Genomic DNA, 20,146 nt, shown 5'->3' with positions numbered 1-20,146 from the left:
AATGGGTGCCTCTCTGAAGCAGAAGGTTCATCATCCCCACAGGAGGTTACTTGGGGGTGACCTCAAGCTGCTCCTGAGGCTTGCTCAAGGCAAAAGGTGCAGGGAGAGATAAGTGCTCTTGCCTGAGGAATTCTGCTGGAAGCACGCAGTCTCCAACAGCCGCTGCTGGCCGAGCTGCTGCAGGTCAACTGCTCAGTGGTTTTTAGGAGTGAGGCACAAAGTGACAGAGAATCCACCACCCATCAAATGGACTCCAGCCTCTCCAGCTCATCAACCCATTATTTATTTTTAATTGAAGGATTATTGTTTTACAGAATTTTGTTTTCTGTCAAACATCAACAAGAATCAGCCATAAGTGCACCCGTGTCCCCTCCCTCCCGAACCTCCCGCCTACCTCCCTCCAGATCCCATCCTTCTAGATTGTCATAGAGCCCCTGTTTGAGTTCCCTAAGTCCTATAACAAGTTTCCACTGGCTATCTGTTTTACACATGGTATTATAAGTTTCCATGTTACTCTCACCATACATTTCACCCTCTCCCTCCCCCCACCCCCCATGTCCATAAATCTGTTCTCTAATCCAGGCTCATTTCGAAAGATTGCTTTCGAAAAGGTTTCTTGAGCTCAGTCCTAAAATAGCCTGCAGAGCTCCTCCTCGGGCTTTGGGACCACAATGATGCTCCCACCATTGCTGAATCTGTCCCCACATGAGCGGTCATCGCACATCCTCTGGGTCTCAAATATTCCTCCAGACGTACCTATTCTTTCACTCAGTCATGAACCCGCTCCGTTATGAGATGGCGAGCATCTTCTGAGGCAAGTGCTGTCAGGATAAGATCCCCTATTCTGAGGGAGCAGGAAGATCAGCCTCGAAATGCTAGATTTAACCCACGCCACCCTCATCAATGTCAATATTACAGCTTTTGCTGTGTAATCATGTGGGAGAACCATGGGCAAGTTAAAGTGAGAAGATACTTCCCTTTTTCCACACTCCTTCAATGGTATTAAAAAGTTGCAGCAGAAACATTGCATGATATCCCTTATATTAATATGTGGAATCTGAAAAGGCTTGATACAAATGAATTTATGTATAAAACAGAAACAGATTCACAGACTTAAAGAATGAACTTACAGGTTGCTGGGGTGGGGAGGGGTAGGGAGGATAGGGGAAGGGATAGTTAGGGAGTTTGGAAGGATAGGTACACACTGTTTATTTAAAATGGATAACCAACAAGGAACTATGGTACAGCACAGAGTACTCTGCTCAATGTTATGTGGCAGCCTGGATGGGAGGGGAATTTGCGGGAGAATGGATACATGCATATGTATGCATCAGTCCCTCTGCCGTCCACCTGGAATTACCATAACATTGTTAAATTAGCTATCCTGTGCTGCGCTTAGGCATTCAGCTGTGTCCGACTTTTTGCGACTCCATGAACTGTAGCCCACCAGGCTTCTCTGTCCATGGAGATTCTCTAGGCAAGAATACTAGAGTGGGTTGCCATGACCTCCTCTAGGGGATCTTCCCAACCCAGGAATTAAACCGGGATCTCCCTCATTGCAGGCCGATTCTTTACCAGCTGGGCTACCAGGGAAGTCCAAATTAGCTATACTCCAAAACATAGTTTTTTTTTTAAGCTGTAGTAAGTAAAAAGAATAAAAAGAAAATAAGACAAATATCCTTCTCTGGTGTGTGCTGAGTTTTGAGGTGGGTCACCCCCTGTTTTCCCTCACATCTCACACAGGGGCTCACATGAATGTAACCATTCTGGAAACTGCTCAACCAAGAAATGACACTCAATGGTTCAAAATAGATCAAGGGGCTATTTAACTGTAGTACTAATGAAATGCTGGTTTTTCCAAGGCAACTCACATGCCCTGTGGGGCCTCTGCTCAGAGCAGGGCACAGCCAGGCTCCAACCCACCATCTCACACCCACAACACATTCTGGTCCACAAACAGACCTGCCATGGGGAACAGCCAGGAAGAAGCAGGCAGTGCCTCTGGTGACCCTGGAAATCCCTTTCCCAAATGGAAATACCTCAAATCGGCCCTGGACAAAAAACCCCCTGTGCCCATGGCCCCTGGATAGCAATGAAGCTTTCAGTCCTCCCAAGTCCACTGACCCAGCCCGCTGGCCCTGGCGGGAAGAGACGCGAGGGGCAGGAAAAATCTTGGCGATAGCCCTGGCAATCCTTGAGCAAATGCCCTGCCATCTGCTTTGAAGTAAAAACGGTGCTCTTGGCGCCGTGTCCCCATCTGCAGAGGAAGCAGGACTGGAAGACAAGTGGCTGAGGCCCTCCTCAGGCCACGCACCTGACCCTCCTCCGATTCTTCTCCACCCGGGCCTGGCGACAGCATGGATTCACCTGGGCGCCAGAAGCCAAAGGAAGTCTGCTCCCCAGGGTCCCACCGCAGCATGTGCCAGGGGCCATGCCGAGCAGGAGACACGGGGACGTGGGCCGAGGAGACCAAGGAGGAGGACTCCTGGTCCTCTGAAGCTGGCCGACTAGGAACCTGAGTGTGTCAACAGCTTTGCTGGTGATAAGCTGCTTTCACTGGCTTCTACCACCCACAGCCCCTCTGTTTACAGGGGCCGTGCCAGAGACCACTTGGCCTGCAAAGTCCAGCACATCCACCATCCAGCCCCTTACACACACAGTTCACAGACCCCTGCTCAGGAGAAAGAAACCAGTTCCAACACAGTAACAGCATCAGCACCAGCTGGGAGCGCAGGAGACTTGATGGCCGAGCGTGTGGGGAGGGAGCCCTGAGACCACACCAAAGTCAGCCAGGGTGAGGGGCTCCCTGCATCCCCACGCAGGGTGGCTCGTCACTCACCCCTGGACACCAACAATCCCCGCCTCCTAATCACGGCTGGTCAGAGGGGGTGTATCTTCCGTCCCTACATTTTTTAATGTAAGATCTCATTCCACCTTTCCTTCTGGCTGTGGGACAGATACATACCGTTTCTGGGATGGCTGCATTAAAGCTGCAAGTTTATCATCATAAAACTTCTTCATTGCGAATCTGTCAAGGGCCTGGTCAGCACTGGGGAAGCAGAGACAGAGAGAGATTTAACTCCACGGCCATGGAGGGGTGGGAGGTGGGGTGTAACAACGGACAGGCCCTGAGGTTGTTCTGAGTAGCTAGCACTCACTAAGAGCTCCATTTCGCTACAGTCCCTCTGCGGGCACACCCACTTTAGCATCTCTTCTCAGGCCTCATCTCCTCCAGGAAGATGTTCCAGGCCAAGTGGAAGCCAGGCCTGCAGGGGAAGCCAGGCCTGAAGTCCCCCGTTTAGACAGCAGCACCTGATCCTAGCATGCGGCACTTTCTGTGCTGCATATACAACCCAGAATAATCACAGGATACTGTCCTGACAGGATAACCACCCATCTGCCATTGCTCGCAGGTGGGCTCAGGCCTGGTGTCCTAACTACCGAAACAACCATCTAAAATAACAACTTTGTCTAAATAAGGGGCTGGTTGGTGGGGCTGCACAAAAACAAGGGTCACTTGAGCACTGCATGTTTAACATACCAGACGCACGTGTTTTTTAGAGTGAAAAGTACAATTACATATTCACCTATACATTTTTAAGTGTTCCTTTTTCTGGAATTCACTTGTTTTATTAAACGCTAACAATGCATTTTGGCCACTGTTTATGTTCAGCGTTAATATCACTGCTTAGTGACTCAGTCCCAAGAAGGCGATGGCACCCCACTCCAGTACTTTTGCCTAGAAAATCCCAGGGACGGGGGAGCGTGGTGGGCTGCCGTCTGTGGGGTCACACAGAGTCGGACACAACTGAGTGACTTCTTTCACTTTTCACTTTCATGCATTGGAGAAGGAAATGGCAACCCACTCCAGTGTTCTTGCCTGGAGAATCCCTGGGACGGGGGAGTCTGGTGGGCTGCCGTCTATGGGGTCGCACAGAGTCAGACATGACTGAAGCGACTTAGCAGCAGCAGCAGCAGTGACTCAGTCATGTTCAATTTTTTGCAACCCATGGACTGTAGCCCACCAGGGTCCTCTGTCCATGGGATTCTCCAGGTAAGCATACTGGACTGGGTAGCCATTCCCTTCTCCAGGAGCTCTTCCTACCCCAGAGCTTAAACCTGGGTCTCCTGCAACACAGGCAGATCCGTTACCATCTGAGCCACCAGGGAAGCTTTGCTAATGTCAGTACCAGTATTCATAATATTAGCACTGACTCTATCTTTATGAACTCTTATCTTCCTCGTGCTGGTACCAGAATGTTTTTCTTCCTTCACTTTGCGACTTGGAAGTGTCTACTCTGATCTGGACACACTGTGTAACAAGGGCCTTCAACAGTCCCTATGATTACACTACTTGAGGGAATACTATCTAAGGGGAAAATAAAAATAGTAGAAATGACCAAAGGTGTAATTATGAGACTCTGTTATCAGGGCATACTTCAGTGTACAAAATCATTAGAAAGAAGCAAATGAAATTCTAAGGAAAAATTGCAAACAACCTGGATAGACAATACTGGTAAATGCTTAAATACATAATATTCTATTCACCAAGTAGCCAACCATGCAGCCGCCAATTAGGAAAGTGTCAATTCAGAAAATCGTGTTACAAAAATCTTGGTAGTATCATTTCACTTTAGCGAAGAGCACTTAGTACTATCTTATCTACTAGTGCCAGCAGGATTAGCATCAGCCCATACCAGCACTGATGCTGCGAGCGCCTTTCATGCAACAACACATGGAGTTGTCAAAAAACCCTGTGAGGAACAGCCATCAGCCCTGCTTCCCAGGTGAGGACCCCGAAGTTTAGAGCCTTTCATGTGAATTGCCTCACACGTGCAGCTGAGACACACTTCAGTTATTCAGAAAAAAAGTGGGGCATTTAGAGAGGGTATCAGTGATAAGCTTATAGTGAAAAAAAGCCCAGTCTCCATGCTTTCCAAAAATGCCAGGACCGTCCATGGCACATGAAACTCTGGTTCTAGACAGAGCTGTGCTGTTGTGGGCACAAATGCGAGGTGGCCTCTGTCCAGACCCCGCCAGGTGAATGAAATCTGCTCTCTGACCAGAGGGATGTGATGTGAGCGGGAATCTCAATTTGTCTGGCACACACACACACACAAGTGCTTATTATCACCAAGAAAGGATCTGACTTTCACTGGAGGGTTGGGTTTCCTGCCTGGCAGGCATGAGCTCTCCAATTTGTTTCCACAGAAAACATTTGGAAAGTCAAATTTCATTCCTTAATGCTAGAAAGGAAAGGGTTTATCGGCTCATATGAATAGGCTTATATTTCCTCAGAACGGAGTAGTTCATACTTCACAAAGTGGCCATTGAACAGAGAGGGCCAACGCAGATGCAACACCCAGAAAGAACGACATTTCTGAACTGGGTCTCTGTGAGTGGAGACGTGTGCTCGGGCTCCCTCTGGGTCTACCAGTGTACCCAGCGCCAGGAGGCCTGGCACGCAGCTGGGGCCTCACTCATGGGCCTCGCAGCGCCTGTCACCCCCAGTGGACGGGACACACCTCCTGCGCGCAGCAACCCCATGCCCATGGCAGCACCTCCCAGGAACCAGACCAGATCTGGCTTCCTGCTCATTGAGATCCCGAGCAGTCTTAAGTCCACCAAGTCTCAGTGTCCTCATCTGTAAAATGGGAGTGATGACTACCCCTCCTGGATTACTTGGGAGGACTGAGCAAGAAAAAGGAAATATGCAAAGTACTTCCCAGAGGCCCAGTGCATGTACACCATGGCAGCCGTGGCCATCGCCATGGATACGTGCAGAATGTGAGGTGTCCAGTGAGAAGCATTGCTTTGGTTTTACTAATACTAATGTCTGTCCCCATCAGCCTTGTCACAGATTGACAGTGCACTTGCTTTATCGGTGATGCTTCCCTGAAGCTTTCAGTGTGAATCACACATAGCTGCTCATTGAGGAAAGTGTCTTTCTCACGAGCTTACACCCTCAGCTGCAGCTAGGTTTCTAGGCACCAGGGACATGAGCCTTGGTCTCCAAGTCAGCTCCGAGGGGTCCGCCTCCTGCCCACCCAGCCTCAGATCATCCCAATGCCCATGGCAGCAAGGACACTTCCCTCCTACCTGGCCGAGACATTGGTGAAGTGCATGTAAGATGATATGACCACGCCGATGCGTCCCTTTCCACCCTGCAGGAGAGGGAAGAGAGGCCATTAGAACAGGAAAGCACTGCTTCCTTCCCAGGATGACAAAGAGTCTGCTTGGACAGAGAAGCCAGCACTACCCTCCTCTGGTCCCTGTTCTGAGGGACGGCAGCACCCAGCTCAGCAGAGAACACACGCATGGGTACTAACAGCAGGAGCAGGTGCCAACCAGGCCATCTGAGGATGCGCCCAAGGCCAGGCCTGCACAGAGGTGGCCAGTCAGTTCCTCATTTCCCAGTGAGGCCAGAAAAAAACTGTTGGGTGGAAGCCATTGGTGCGACTTAATCACCCAGGTGAGAGAGACCCGAATGCCCCACTTATAAGCTGAGGGCTTTGAGGGCTGCACACAGAGCCCAGAGAAGTCCAGAGGAGTAGGACGGCCAATCTCAGGGTGCTGCCACCTCACAGCATCATGGGCACCAGCCCTGCACCGCCACAGGGGGCACCCTTCCAAGGCAGCCTTATGGAAAATGCATCACTCAGCCCATAACCATAGACACGCACTGTCCAGACAAGGCAGCCCAGCAGGACCTCAGACCAACATCACCCACAGAAGGTTCTGGAAGCACCTCAGCTCTGTGATGAGCCACCTCAACCAGAACTGTGGACTGCCACCTTCTGAAACACACTGTCACGGCCCAGGACAGTGATCAGCAAGCCACAGCCCACCGGCCGCTTCTGCCCACCAGCTGTGCCCCTTGGAGTTAAGAGCTGTCTTAACATTTCTAAACCTTTAAAGAAAAATCAGAAGAATAGTATTTCAGTGACACATGAAAATCATATCAAGTTCAAATGTCAGTGTCCACAAATGAACGAGGCTGGGACATGTTAGCTTCGGTGCCTCTGGGGCGACTTCCACATGCAGTGCCAGTGGGCCAGTCCGTGGGGCCCCGAAGCCTGGAAAGCCCTGTTTGGGCTCCTTCAAGAAGAGTCAGCAGCCCATGATCTAGAATCACATGGGCCACAATGGCTGTGTCACCAATATGCAGATCCTTTGTCTAGTCTTAAAAAGGAACGAGAAAGGAAATTCAGGTCAAAATCCTGGCGTGTGACTATCCCCTAGGAGGGTTTTCCTCTCTGTCTCGTGAACATTGAGTACGTGCCTCAGAAACTCAGTGCAGACGCACCATCAGTCCTGAACCCTGGCACCTGTGGTTATAACTGCACAGTTACAAGTATGTTTCTTATATAAATTCACCATCAGGGAACAACATCTCCGCCAAGTCAGGCACATGGAGGACTTCACTGCTGCCGTCTCTAATGCTGCTCATTATGGACAGAACGTCTTTAAGCACAGGAAACATTCTTTAGGTCCTGAACAGCTTTTATCTGTTCTTAAGAGAAATCACTGATGACATAAGGCCCAGTGAGTATCCTCCACCAAGAACTCAAGACTAAACCACGTGGAGGGGGTGCAACCATCCAGGAGAATCACAGGATATTTCTGCTGAAAATTAGTGTGGGTAGGGTGAGGACAAGCACAAACAGAGACCACTGTTTGCATCCAGCGGGAAGACAGAGTCGCACAGTCTGGTCCTTGCCTGCCCTCCCCAGGCCAGGATGCCATTCCTGGCACTCGTGGGCAGGAAGGGCCCATTCTGCAGGTCTGGTAGGTTTGGGGGAAGTCAGCAATCTCAACCCTCTAGCAACCACGATGAATTTCCCTTGAAGTCAACCTCTATAAATTCAAATTAAGAGGGCTTCTCTCTCATGGTGTGTTTCCTGAATCATCTCCAGAAGGGTTCACAGGCCACCAGAATAGGGCAAGAGATGAGCAAATGGTTTCCAGGAAGTTTCAACATATTCCCGGTTAATCCCACTACCAAGACTTGTCTCAAAAGGCAAGCGTAGTTTAGGAAAACGATGTTTTAGGGGACCCTACATGGTAAGTTCATCCCTTGTGGACCAGATATTATAAATAGTTTTATAATTCAGTTCATTAAAAAAGTGAATTGTTGAAATGGAATGATGGTGATGGGGGTGCACTTCAAGGTCTAGGAGCCAGAATCCCTGGGAGACATAGCTGGCAGCAGGTCTGGGTGCCCCAGGTGGGCATCTCTCCCCAGCACTGGGCACTGCAGTGCTCTGGGTGATTTAAAGACCACTGCTTCACAGGCCTGTGAAGGGATCTTGGGCAAAAGTGGCCCACCAGCAGTATCCTAACATGTAAAAATCAATAGGCCATGCACGGTAAAAAAAAAATACAGAGCCCATTTTAATTGACAAGAATTGTTTAAAGAAAAAAAAAAAGTCTCTTTCTTTAAGCTTGCACCAAAATACAAATATGGAGAGAAGCACCTTAATATAACATAATCCTTGAATAAAAGCCCTGGTTAACTTAATTTAGTAAGAGAACTAGTGGGGCTCCCTGGCTGTTTGTGGGAAAATGTAATCGAATCTGACGTGAGAGTAAGCAACAGAAGCAGAGAGCAGCAAACGCCGTGTGTGCACCCAGGGACTTTTCCTCGCAGCCGAGTGACCATCGAATTCACTGAGTGCGGGAGCTCTGAACACCATCAGCCGCTGTCTGCCCTCCTCATTCAGTACCCTTGCAGGAAACTCACCTGGAAAGTCGGATAACTCAAAAGGGAGGTTCTTTTACACTAAGGTCCATAATGCAAAGGGCTTTTGTGCGGCTTTTGTGCAGCTTTTGGGTATGAAAAGTCTGAAGGAAGAAACATTTCAAGGTGGAATCTTCGAGATGTCCTGATGGTGTAAAGTAAGTGCAGGGGGCAGATTCCTTCTTCTGGGATGGAGCCCCACCCCTCAACCCCCAACCCTCTCTGAGCATTCCTCTCACATGCTGCATGAGCTCAAGGTGTCTGGGAAAATGCATCAGATTTGAGGAATCCAGAGCAGTGCAGGAAGAGGCTACAAACAAGCCAAGGCAGTTGAGAAACCAGAGAAGTAAGAAGGGAGGCAGTTCCAGGAGGCTGGAAAAGGGTGCCGAGCAGGTCACGAAGCCAGGACAAGGCACCCCACAGCCACCCTGCAAGCACGGACATGTCACATCCACCCCACCAGGCTGGCCTGCTCAGAAAGGACCATATGACTCCTGTAGTAGCATCCTGCCCACAGTCTCATGCCAGTCAACTGGCATCACTCAGGTGGCACAGAGTCCAATGTCGTATGCCTTAATAGTACCCTTTGCTTTTTAAACAGGAGTTTTCCATGAAAAGCAACAAACGTATGAAAATGAAAGGATTACCTCCCAGGGGCCCCCACCTTAGCTTCACCATGTACAACTGTGCATTTAGGAACCTCAATCCTATACATTCTGAAGCCAGACTCCAGGAGGCTGGATGACTATTTCCCTCCCCTTAGGATACGTATGAAAACCTAACCACAAAACCCTAAAGAAGCAGGCAATCAGGGTGAAGAGGCAGTCCCCACTGGGCCCCCAAGCGGGTGCTCACCCTGCAGTGAATGACGACAACGTGTTGGGGGTCGCTGTTCAGCCAGGCCTCCTGCGCCTTGCAGATGGTGCACACCTTATCCAGGGGTGGCGCGTGCAGCTCCGGCCAGCCCACGTCCAGAATCTACAGGAAAGAAAGGAGGCTTTCTGGTGTCCATCTTCAAGGAGCCCTATGAAGCCATCTCAAGACCTTTTTTTTTTAAATTTAGCAAAATATTTCATTTTGTAACATAGAACAACATTGTGTGCTCCTTTTCTAAAACTTAGTGGGAACTGTGGCTCCTTTACTGAAAAGAAAAATATGAAGGGTTATATTTTCCCCATGAGACATCTACTCCCCGGTCTTATCTGCTTTTGTGCAGCTGGAATGACAACTCTAGAAAGGGCTTTCAGGAGCTGCTAATGGTGCACGGCTCATGGGGAGAGGCCCAGGCCTGGCGAGATCTGAAACAGGAGTTCTTGGCATGAGCTGCTGCCAAAATTCCTCTCTTCAGACTCAAATCGCAGTTTGGGAAAATGCGGTGAGCCACTCCCCCACACAAGGGGCAGATAACTACGGGGAGGGAGATGCCTATCACACGGGACACTCCTCAAAAGAAAGGAATGTGCCCAGGAGGGAGGGAGGAGGCCTTCAAACCTTGGTTACAATTCAGGAACAAAGAAAGTCTGTGCCCCAAAACACAAACTCTCACCCACTTGACACACATCCCCACCTCTAAGCCTGCGGGCCACGCAGGGCTGTTATTTCTGCTTTCCTTTCCTTTTTTAAGAAGGGGGGAGGCAGAGCTCCGTCTTACTATAAAAGCAATAGAAATTGTGTATTGATGGAAAAATTCAGAAAAATGCTGGAAGCAGGCAAAGGCACACACCCCTTCTGCCATGCAGAGTGATCAGCTATAACATTCTGATGAATCCCTTATTCTTTTCTATGTAGCTGAAATACTATATTCTGCCCTTGTTAACGAGCAATAAAACAAACAGGCAATTTACCATACTATTTTCTTATCCTGATAGCTGCAAAATACTCCAACATATGAAATATAGTATGTGTATATATATATCATATATACCACAACTTACACTTATACAGTTGTAAAATTTCCCCCCTAAATCTTTGTTATTAAGCAGAATAATGTATGGAAGGGGAGAGTGTGCTGTACAGACAGGGCAGGAAGGAGATCTTTGAGGTAAAAATGTCTGGATTTGATTGTGGTAGTGGTGACGTAAATCTACATAGAATGAGACGGCAGAGAAACACACACACACACACACACACACACACACACACACGCCCATGTAAACCCAGTGAGAGTTGCACGCAGTCTGTGGGTTGTACCAACGTCAGCTTCCTGCCATCAGTATTTTACTACAAGTCGTACAAGACAGTACTACTGGGGACAGCTGGGTCAGGGGTGTGTGGGATCGCCCTGTATTATTTTTGCAGTTTCCTGTGACATTGCAGCTACTTCAAACTAAAAAATTTTAAGGAAAAAAATAAGCCATGGATATGAACAGTTCCTAATAGCCGTTATTAAGTCATATTCCACAGAGACTTACGACATAACCTTTTTGCACGAGCAGGGTAAGCATCACAGACACTTAACAAAATTCAGAATATACAAAGGGCTAAGGTCCTACCTTTGGGTTAAGCTTCGTAAGGTCATATCTCTTTTCCGAGAGGTTTAACACCTACAAAGGGGAAATAAGAAGCTATTAGACTAATCATTGTCCTCAGACCAAAGGGAACAACTGCACTCTCACAGGCTCTTTGCCTTCAAGAGATTCGGCAGATTATGAAAAAGACTGAAATGTACAGATATGGACACAACAGATAATAAGGACAGTCACCTCTTGGTGGCTCAGATGGTAAAGGATCTGCCTATAATGCAGAAGACTCAGGCTGGATCCCTGGATCAGGAAGACTCCCTGGAAAAGGGAATGGCAATCCACTCCAGTATTCTTGCCTGGAGAATCCCATGGACAGAGGAGCCTGGTGGCCTACAGCCCATGGGGTCTTACAGAGTCGGACATGACTGAGCAACTAACACTTTTGAGGAGAGCATACACTTCCTATGGGACTGGCCTTGGTTCCGCAGGGGAACAAGGTATGGGGTGGAGGGCCCTGGGCCTGCAGGGGGCCTTGTCTCAGGAAGCCCCAGCCAGCCCAGAGCCCCAGGCTGCGCTCACAGAGAAGCAGAGCTGCGGAACCTGATCACACCTCAAGCAAAGGAAAAACTAAGACAGCATTGGAGCAGAAGGGGCTCCACATACTTCTCTCTTCAGAGATGGAGGATATAGAGACATGAGAGGAAGGGGCTCCAGGGATGGGGTCCACAGCTCCTTTACCCTAGAACAAGCTACACCCTGGACCATGGGCTCCATTAAAACCTGCCTCAGAGAGCCAATGTCTGTGGCCTGACCAGGCAGTTGTGTGTATGTGTTGGGGAGCAGGGGGTGATCAGCCTCCACATGTGCTTGTCAGAGCACACAGTTCAGATATACAGTGGGGAAGAAGTGTGTCCGGCCCAGGGTTCTCAACTCAGGCTCCATGGAAAACAAACACATCTTTCCTCCGACTTTTCAAAAAGGTCCTTATCCTCGAATGAGGTGAGGACCCACAGCCTCACCATTTTGCAAGGTGGACTCAGGCTCTGACAAGGCACCACCACTGTGAGGGGAAGTGCCCCAGCCCCCAGCCCCCTGACCCCTGACCCCAGGCCTCAGGTCCCAGGCCTTCACCCTCGGTGAGCAGCAAGTGGGGGAGGAGGGAGGAGGCATCCCATCCCCTGGGCTGGGTGTCAGGAGGAGGAGACCATTCCTGCAGCTGTGATCAAGGACAGGGTGGGACGATCTCATGGGCTGGACCCCACCCTCCCCGCCTGTCACCAGGCCACGCAGAGGACAGTGGGAAAGCCACAGGCTGAGCAGGGGCTGCTGGAAGACACTGGGCGGTCACCTCCCTCTCTCTGCCTCCAGGGCCACCCGCCCAGCCGTTTAGACATCTGAGGAGACTGATAAGGATGACAATAACTGCCTTGTCAGTTTAGGGTGAAGATTAGCTGCCTTATGGAGATAAAGAGGCCCTCTAGCAGCAGGTCTAGACAAAGGAGAGGAGCTGTCATCTAACTCAAGCAGTGGAAGATGGAGCCACAGAGCCACCTGCCGGACTGGGGTCTCAAGAACAAGAAAGGGTAGGTGGAAAGAGAGGACGTTCAGGAAGACTGGTCCTCTTCATCCTCCTCAAATGGCCGGTTAGCTCAGTTGATTAGAGTGTGGTGCTAATAACACTAAGGTGATGGGTTCGATCCCTATATGGGCCAGAAACTTACAGTGGACTTCCCAGGTAGCTCAGCTGGTAAAGAATCCGCCTGCAATGCAGGAGACCCCGATTTGATTCCTGGGTTGGGAAGATCCCCTGGAGGAGGGCATGGCAACCCACTCCAGTATCCTTGCCTAGAGAATGCTCATGGGCAGAGGAACCTGGTGGCTACAGTCCATGGGGTCACAAAGAGTCAGACACAACTGAATGACTAAGCACACCACAGCACCTTCCTCAGACATGTGCTCTGTTCAACAACCTCATATCTGTTTGAAAGGGAACTAGGGTGGAAGGTAGTTCTGGATGCCCATCCTCCAGTCCCGGCTTCACTTCAGAGGGAGGGGTGCTAACCCCAGCAGCAGGGAAGGAAGCTGGCAGCCCTCGGGGTGCACGTGGGCCACGAGCTGGGGGGGCCGCGCTTTCATGAGGAGCCCAGATGCTCCACTGCACAGCGGGCTATGTGGCACGACAGCCTCCCTGGGGCGGGTCCCCTCCCCGCACCACCACTGGTCAAGCGAACTGCAGAGGAACCAGCCTGTATTCCCACCCGCAGGCTCCTCAGTCCCCACACATGGGGACCTTCGCTCATCAAGTTTCAGCAAACTCAGCGGCCCCCAGTCCCTCAGCCCCCCACCCCGCCGCACCCCCTGGCCATCCTCATGCTCAATGCCCCCCCACCTCACGGTCCCCACCCTCAGTGCCCCTCGCCTCCCTCATGCCCAGTGTCCCCACTCACCAAGTAGTTGTCCCCATGCTTGGAGCGTAGCATGCGCGTCACCTCCTGCAGATTGTGCAGGTAAGACTCCTCGGAGCAGCCCGCAGGGAAGGACACAGCGATGATGCGCTCCGTGATGTAGGTGAGATCCAGTTCGCGGCCGTCCTCCATGGCGGGGCTCAGCCCTGCAGGCCTGGGAGACACACGGGCAGCTGTCAGGAAAGGGGCCAAGCGCCAGGAGGGACGTTCGCTCACTGTTCACACCCGGACCTGATGACAGGCTTCTGGGAATTTACTGATTCTCATCACAGGAGGGCACAAAGCTAAAACTTCCTTAACGGTTATGACTGGGGCACTGCTAGCTACAACCAGGGAACACACTGAGGCTCCTGGCAGGGGGCAGGCCTGATGGAAAGCCAGGCTGGGAGACATCAGCAAGTGTCTAGCCACATCTCCAGGCCCCATGCTCGGGGAGATGTGGAGGCCCACTGCCCAGGGAGGAGGCTGGCCTGTGCTGCAGAGGAGGAGCTGCGAGGGAATTCCAGCAGCTGGGAGGCAAGGGCTGGGGTCCATGAGAAGAGCTGTGTGCCGGCTCTGCTGAGACTGCACCTGGGTTAACCTAGAGGGCAGGCATCACGAGGAAGGGGTCTGGAAGAGGATAAAAATGCCATGCAATGAAGCCAGCAGAGGGGAGGACTTAGTGAGGGCCACTGGGTGGGGACAGTCTGCAGCCTGGTGAGCCCAGGATAATGCTTCCAGCAAGCAGCATCCAGGCTCTGCTTCCTCATCACTAGGACTGTGCAATGGAGACCACAGGCCCCAAAGCCCCTCCCAGGAAGAGGCTTCTAGGTGCAGGTGCTGTCAGGAATAGGTGAAAAAACCAGGTGAGAGGTGATGGGGTCAACCCCAAAGACTGGTGAATCCAGGGAGCAGTGCAGGACAGTCACGGAAGGGTGGTTTTAATCTATCAAATCCCCCACCACCAGCTTTAGGGGCTCGTAGCTGTTGTTTGTGTACTACTCCTATTACATGAGTCTCTCTCCTAATTCTGAAAAAAATTCAAAAGTATACTAAATAGTTCAAACACACTTCTGAGTATTCATCATCCAATTTCAAAATGGACACACAGCCAAGCTTTTTCCATCCATACTCCCTGTTACCCCCTTCCTCACTGTGATTGCCCTGAAAAAACCCAAGACATTATATGTCATTTCTATAAGTATTTTTGCATTCATTTCTAAAAGACAAAGATATATTTAGAACTATCTACAATGCAATTATGATGCCCAAAAGAAATAATATCCTCAAATATCCAGTATCTTAAATCTATTTTTTTAATTGGTTTATTCAAATACAAACAATCACCAAGATATTTTTCTCTACCTTATGCACCAGACATGAATGTAAAAGAGTTCTGTTTACTTTAAAAAATCAAATCACATCTTTTGACACTGGAACTCCCCTGGTGGCTCAGAGAGTAAAGAATCTGCCTGCAATGCAGGACACTCAGGTTCGCTCCCTGGGTCGGAAAGATCCCCTGAAGAAGGGCACAGCAACCCACTCCAGTATTCTTGCTGAAGAATTTCATGGACAAAGGAGCCTGATAGGCTATAGTCCACGGAGTCGCAAAGAGGAGACTGAGCAACAGTGACCTATTAAAAAATAATGAGCTTTTCATGTGCTGAAGTCAATTCTAGAACTCTCCCCAAGGCTACATTTCACAGTCAAATCACAGGAACGTAATTACTGATTGGACGTTCCCACAACCAGGATTTCTAATGCTAGGACATTACATTCCAGAAAGAGACACATATGATATTTATCAGCTTTGAGCATTTCTATTTAAAACTGAAAAAGACATTAAGATTACTACAAAATAAAATAACACCATGCCTGGGCTTCCTCTGCAAGAGCTGACCCAAGGCCAGAGGCACAGAAGTGGCTTCAGTAACGGACACTCACCTGAACGGTTTGTCACAGCACAGAGAAGCAGGTGTTGATGATGCCCCTGGAGCCTGCAAATGACAAGACAAGGGTCATTCTCAAATCTCCTGTGCTGCCAGCCCACACACTGCAAACCCCACTGGGAAGAAAGGATGGCAGTTGTTTCACATGATCATAAATGCTGTCAGACCCCTCACTATTGGCTCATCTTATCACCTGGGAGGGTCGCCAGCTTATCAGGACATCTCAGCCCTAAGACCTCAGATCCCAAGTGACACAATTCCACTAATCAACAGCAGGGCGGGTTGCCATGACCCCTGATCAGGGCAAGGTAAGCAGTCCTTGGTCATGGCCTATCTGTCCCAGTATACAGGAAGCCCTCAATCAACATTGGCACTATTACATCATTGTAGTTATATCTGCTCAAAAGAACCAGTTACTGATTTTCAGAGAATTCTCCATTTTTACCACCCTATTTTTGAAAAGCTTATCTGACAGGGAAAAAAACTTCAGGTTATAATTACTTTCCAGTCTACACAACCCTTGTGTATGTGTGTGAGTGTGTGTGTTAAACTCCAAGGCGTGTGTGCAAATTAAAGTCGCTTCAGTCGTGTCCACCTCTTTGTGATCCTATGGACTGTAGCCCACCAGGCTCCTCTATATCCACTATTTCAGGAGATGAATCCAATAACTTTGTGAGAGAAATTACCTCCCCATTTGAGAAGTGGGGAAACCAAGGCACAGAGAGGTGTAAGGTCTCGTGGAAAACAGCAGAGAGAGAGGAGAACCCCGATGTCCCTGTCTCAGCTCCCCTGAACGCCTTCCTCTCAAGAGGCTCCTTTCTCTGCTGCCTTCTGTGAGCTCCTCCCTGCCTGCTGCGTCTCATGGATAGGGCTCTGTGGACCGGCCCAGGACATGCTTTGAGTAGATGACATGGGGTAACCCTGCAGCAGGCTAGAGCTGGCCAAGGTGGACAAAGCCCCAGCACCCTCTTCTGCTCCTGCCCACCCTGGCCCTGGGGAACCCTTCTCAGACAGGATCTGACATCCCCCCTTGCCTGGTGTCCCACCTGGGCACCTGGCTCACAGTGGCTCCCCCAGTGTGAAGCGAAGGGATGAGTGAATACCAAGTTTATTTCAGGGATCAATGAGAGATGACCTCCTGAAATTACACAACCTGTGGCCAAGCCAACCCTAAACTGCAGAGGTCGTGACCTGGGCCCCAGACAAAAGCAGGACCTGGAAGGCACTCTCCTCCATGCTCAGATGTGAGAGTGGGCTCCGGGCGTCCACACGCAGTGGCTGATCTTCCCTAGCCAGGACACATGCCTCTAGTTCATCTCCTCCTCTCACAGAGGCGCCTGGGGACCAACTGAGATGGTCCCCATGGGTGCCAGGTACCAGAACTTGCCCTCCACTGTTCCCGTGTCCCAGCCTCTGAGACCACCTCCCAGTGGGCGACAGGCCTCACACCCCATGTCTGTACTGTTTTGGGCTCCACACTGGTCCTGCCCATCTTCCCAACACCCCAGACTTCTGATGGCTCAGGCCATATAGACTCCAAACAATGAGATTTGGGGTTGGGGGGGGCGGGGGGAGGATCCATTAGAAAGTAAAGATTAAAATCTAAAAATATATTTTTTTAAAGTATTGCTAAAATGTAAATGAAATGTAAACTAATTCATTTTAGAAAACAGCTTGTCCATAAATATAAAAAGCCCTTAAAAGGTCTGAAACACGTGACAGCAATGCGAGGAGTGACTCAAGAAATAACTGGGGAAGTCCGTAAGTCTCTATGGACCAGGGTGCTCGCTGCGTTATGTGGGTAACAGTGAAAAATACACAGCCTAAGAGCTCAACCCTGCGACTTAGTGACATTAGATCAATCGTGGGGCTCACAGATGGGGACACACTTGTGGGCCTGGAGAGACGCCATGATGTGTGACAGCAATAGCACTAACAGTCATGTGGCTGCTCCCTGGCGCAGGGTGCGTGACTCACATGCTCACTCACACCTACACACGCACACCTGGTCTATCAGTGTGCAGGCTGCCTGGGCAGCAGCATGGTTCTGGAATGTCTCACTACATATTTTTTATTATTTTTTCTTCTACATGCATTTTTTTTTTCCTTTTCTACTGAGAACAGTTTACTTCTGTGTACTGGAGAAAGTGCCAACCCCAGGGTCAGCTCAGACGAGGTGCCAGCTCCTGGTGTGGCATTCAGGTCTTCCCACCAGTGACAGAACTCTGACACTCCTGGAGGGAAGACAGTGAGGGAGCCTCTGAGGGTGGACACTGAGTACCTGGGAACTGGAACATTCTTGGCCTACCTAGAGTTACTGCATGACAGCTGCTGGGGCCTAAAAGAGACCCCACCCTCTTCATGGCCACGTCACAGGCCCTGAACACTGTGCACAGGGCCATCCAGCCTGTCCTTCCTCCCAAGGGCTTCATCTCCCTTAGGACTCAGCTACTAGTCTTGGCAGATCATCAAGATTCCAGAAGAGCTGGTTTGAAGCTAACCTGACTCCAAACATCCCCATGTCTGAGAACCACTGTCCCAGTCGAGGGCACACAGCACCGTCTACTGGTCCTCCAGTTCATGCGCTTTCCATTTTGCTTTATACTGTGAGTGTGTATAAGGAAGGTGCACAATATCTCCGCAGTGTGGGACATGTACATAATTTATACATAAATGAACATAATGTAATGCATTCACACTCCATTACAATTAAACATACGTAGGTCCCAGCCCTGGGGGGGAGTACATAAACCTGTCAGGAGACCACTGCTCCCAATCAACCAGCAAAAGGGACTGATTATGTCTTCTGATATTTGCAAACATTTCTGCATTTTCACTAAGAAGCTGCAAACCCTGGTAAGCAGATTGTGCAAACCTCTGTGACAAAGCAAAGCAGGAGAGCAGACAACACTCTGAAGGGAGGGGAAGCCACGGGGGTCCTGCGGCCCAGACCCACCTGCGGATGTCCGAGCACTGACATGACCAGGCCAAGCTGCCCACCCCTAGGCTGACCCCGCCTCACCGCTTAGCCTGTGAGGGTCATTCCTGAACACTGTGGGGAATTCCCTCATCATTCCTGACACACAGGCGCTGAGTTTCAAGAGGGCTACAAAGCCTTCTCCAAAAGCTCCCATCATCCCTTACTCTGCCGTGGTGTGGCTTCAAGGTCCAAGAGAACAGACTTAGTTTTGCTCTGTAATTCCCCAAATCAGCACATGAGCAAGAGATACCTCCTGTTACAGAAGCCACCAAGCTGAGCAGCTTCTGGGCCTCAAGTCCCAGGAGGGCAGGGAGGGTGGGCCTGGAGGGGCAGTACCCACAATCCCTGCAGCAGCCTCAAAGCCTCGCGGCTCCACAGAGGGTCCGAGCCAGCCCTCACCCACAGCAAGTCCGGAACACCACTGCCCTTCACATGACAGATGTGTTAGATGATAAATGACAGCTAGATGGTACAACAGATGATAAATGCATAGCTAGATGGTACAACAGACAGATGATAAACAGGTTGGAGAGCTGATAGATACACAGAGGATACGCAGACACACACATAAACACATGAAAAATAAGTAAACAAATACAAACCCACATACAAGCAATATAATCAGAAAGCTAGGCCTCAGCCTACCCTCACAGTACTTCTCAGTTTCACCTGCAGCCTGAGCTGTTAGAACAAGTTAGAATGAAGTAACACACAGCGACTCAAGACAATCTGACACCCACCATAAGTTTGTAAACAGAGAGCAAACTCCTTGAAGGCCAGCCCTCTATGCCTTCCAGCAGCCCCCCATCACCTAAGTGGACGACAGCAGCTGGAACCCCCACATACTGACTATCCACCCCAGCCTGCCAGCAAGGCGCCTGACAACCCTCCGGGGAGGAGCATGCAGGGAGGCAGGCTCAGCCGCAGCCTAGTGTGGAGAGGCTGTGGGAGGTCACGTGAGGGGGATAGGACTTGGGGGGCGTGGCCAGTGCCAAGGCCCTGCAGTGGGGCCAGCGAGGGAACCAGTGCAGCCCGAACAGGTGCAGGAGGGAAAGAGTGAGGAGCGAGATCTCAAGGAAGAATAAGGCAGGCCCTCTGGCCAGCCCAGAGCCTGCAAGAGGCTGGAGAGAAAGCCTCCTGCCTTACTGCACCCCTCAGCAGCCAGCTGTGCCTGGAGTGACAGGGCTCGTTGTCCACAGACCATGCAGCCCCCGACCCCGACCCCCTATAGAAGACAGCAACATTCCACCAGCACTGTTCTGTAAGAGGCAACAGGTGGCCAGGTCAGGAAGCAGACCCGTCCGTGGCCAGCCACCTGGTTCTCAGCAGGAACCCCAGTAAGACATGACTGTCCTCACTTCACAGCTGGGGAAATGGCATTCAGGACTCTTAGGTGTGTAGAATCACACAGTTAAGAGGCAGCAGCAACTTCTGACACCAACACTATGGACTCTGTCGATCCCCCAGCCCTCCATGGTCCACAGCCCATCCTGCCCAGCCTGTCCTTGGGTCAGACTGAAACCAGTGAAGCTAGAGGAGCTTTTCCTGGGGAAAGTGAGTCTAGCCCTGAG

General features: G+C 50.4%; 1 protein-coding gene across 5 annotated transcripts in view; it reads right to left on the bottom strand.

The window, feature by feature from the left end:
• Positions 1-20,146, bottom strand: part of TNS3 (tensin 3) — a 223,255-nt gene that overhangs the window by 105,806 nt on the left and 97,303 nt on the right. For all 5 annotated transcript variants that reach the window (XM_069586826.1, XM_069586828.1, XM_069586827.1 and 2 more), the window contains 6 exons: positions 15,591-15,643; positions 13,650-13,821; positions 11,233-11,283; positions 9,596-9,718; positions 6,100-6,164; positions 2,966-3,049 (listed from right to left, as the gene is read on the bottom strand). In XM_069586826.1, the coding sequence (XP_069442927.1) occupies positions 2,966-3,049; positions 6,100-6,164; positions 9,596-9,718; positions 11,233-11,283; positions 13,650-13,799 (473 nt within the window). In that variant the 5' untranslated portion in view covers positions 13,800-13,821; positions 15,591-15,643. The remainder of the gene's footprint in view (positions 1-2,965; positions 3,050-6,099; positions 6,165-9,595; positions 9,719-11,232; positions 11,284-13,649; positions 13,822-15,590; positions 15,644-20,146) is intronic.

The sequence above is a fragment of the Ovis canadensis genome, chromosome 4, assembly GCF_042477335.2.
Source record: "Ovis canadensis isolate MfBH-ARS-UI-01 breed Bighorn chromosome 4, ARS-UI_OviCan_v2, whole genome shotgun sequence".
NCBI lineage: Eukaryota > Metazoa > Chordata > Mammalia > Artiodactyla > Bovidae > Ovis > Ovis canadensis.
The sequence above is the reverse complement of the archived record's forward strand: the minus strand, read 5'-3'. Positions and strand labels throughout refer to the sequence as shown.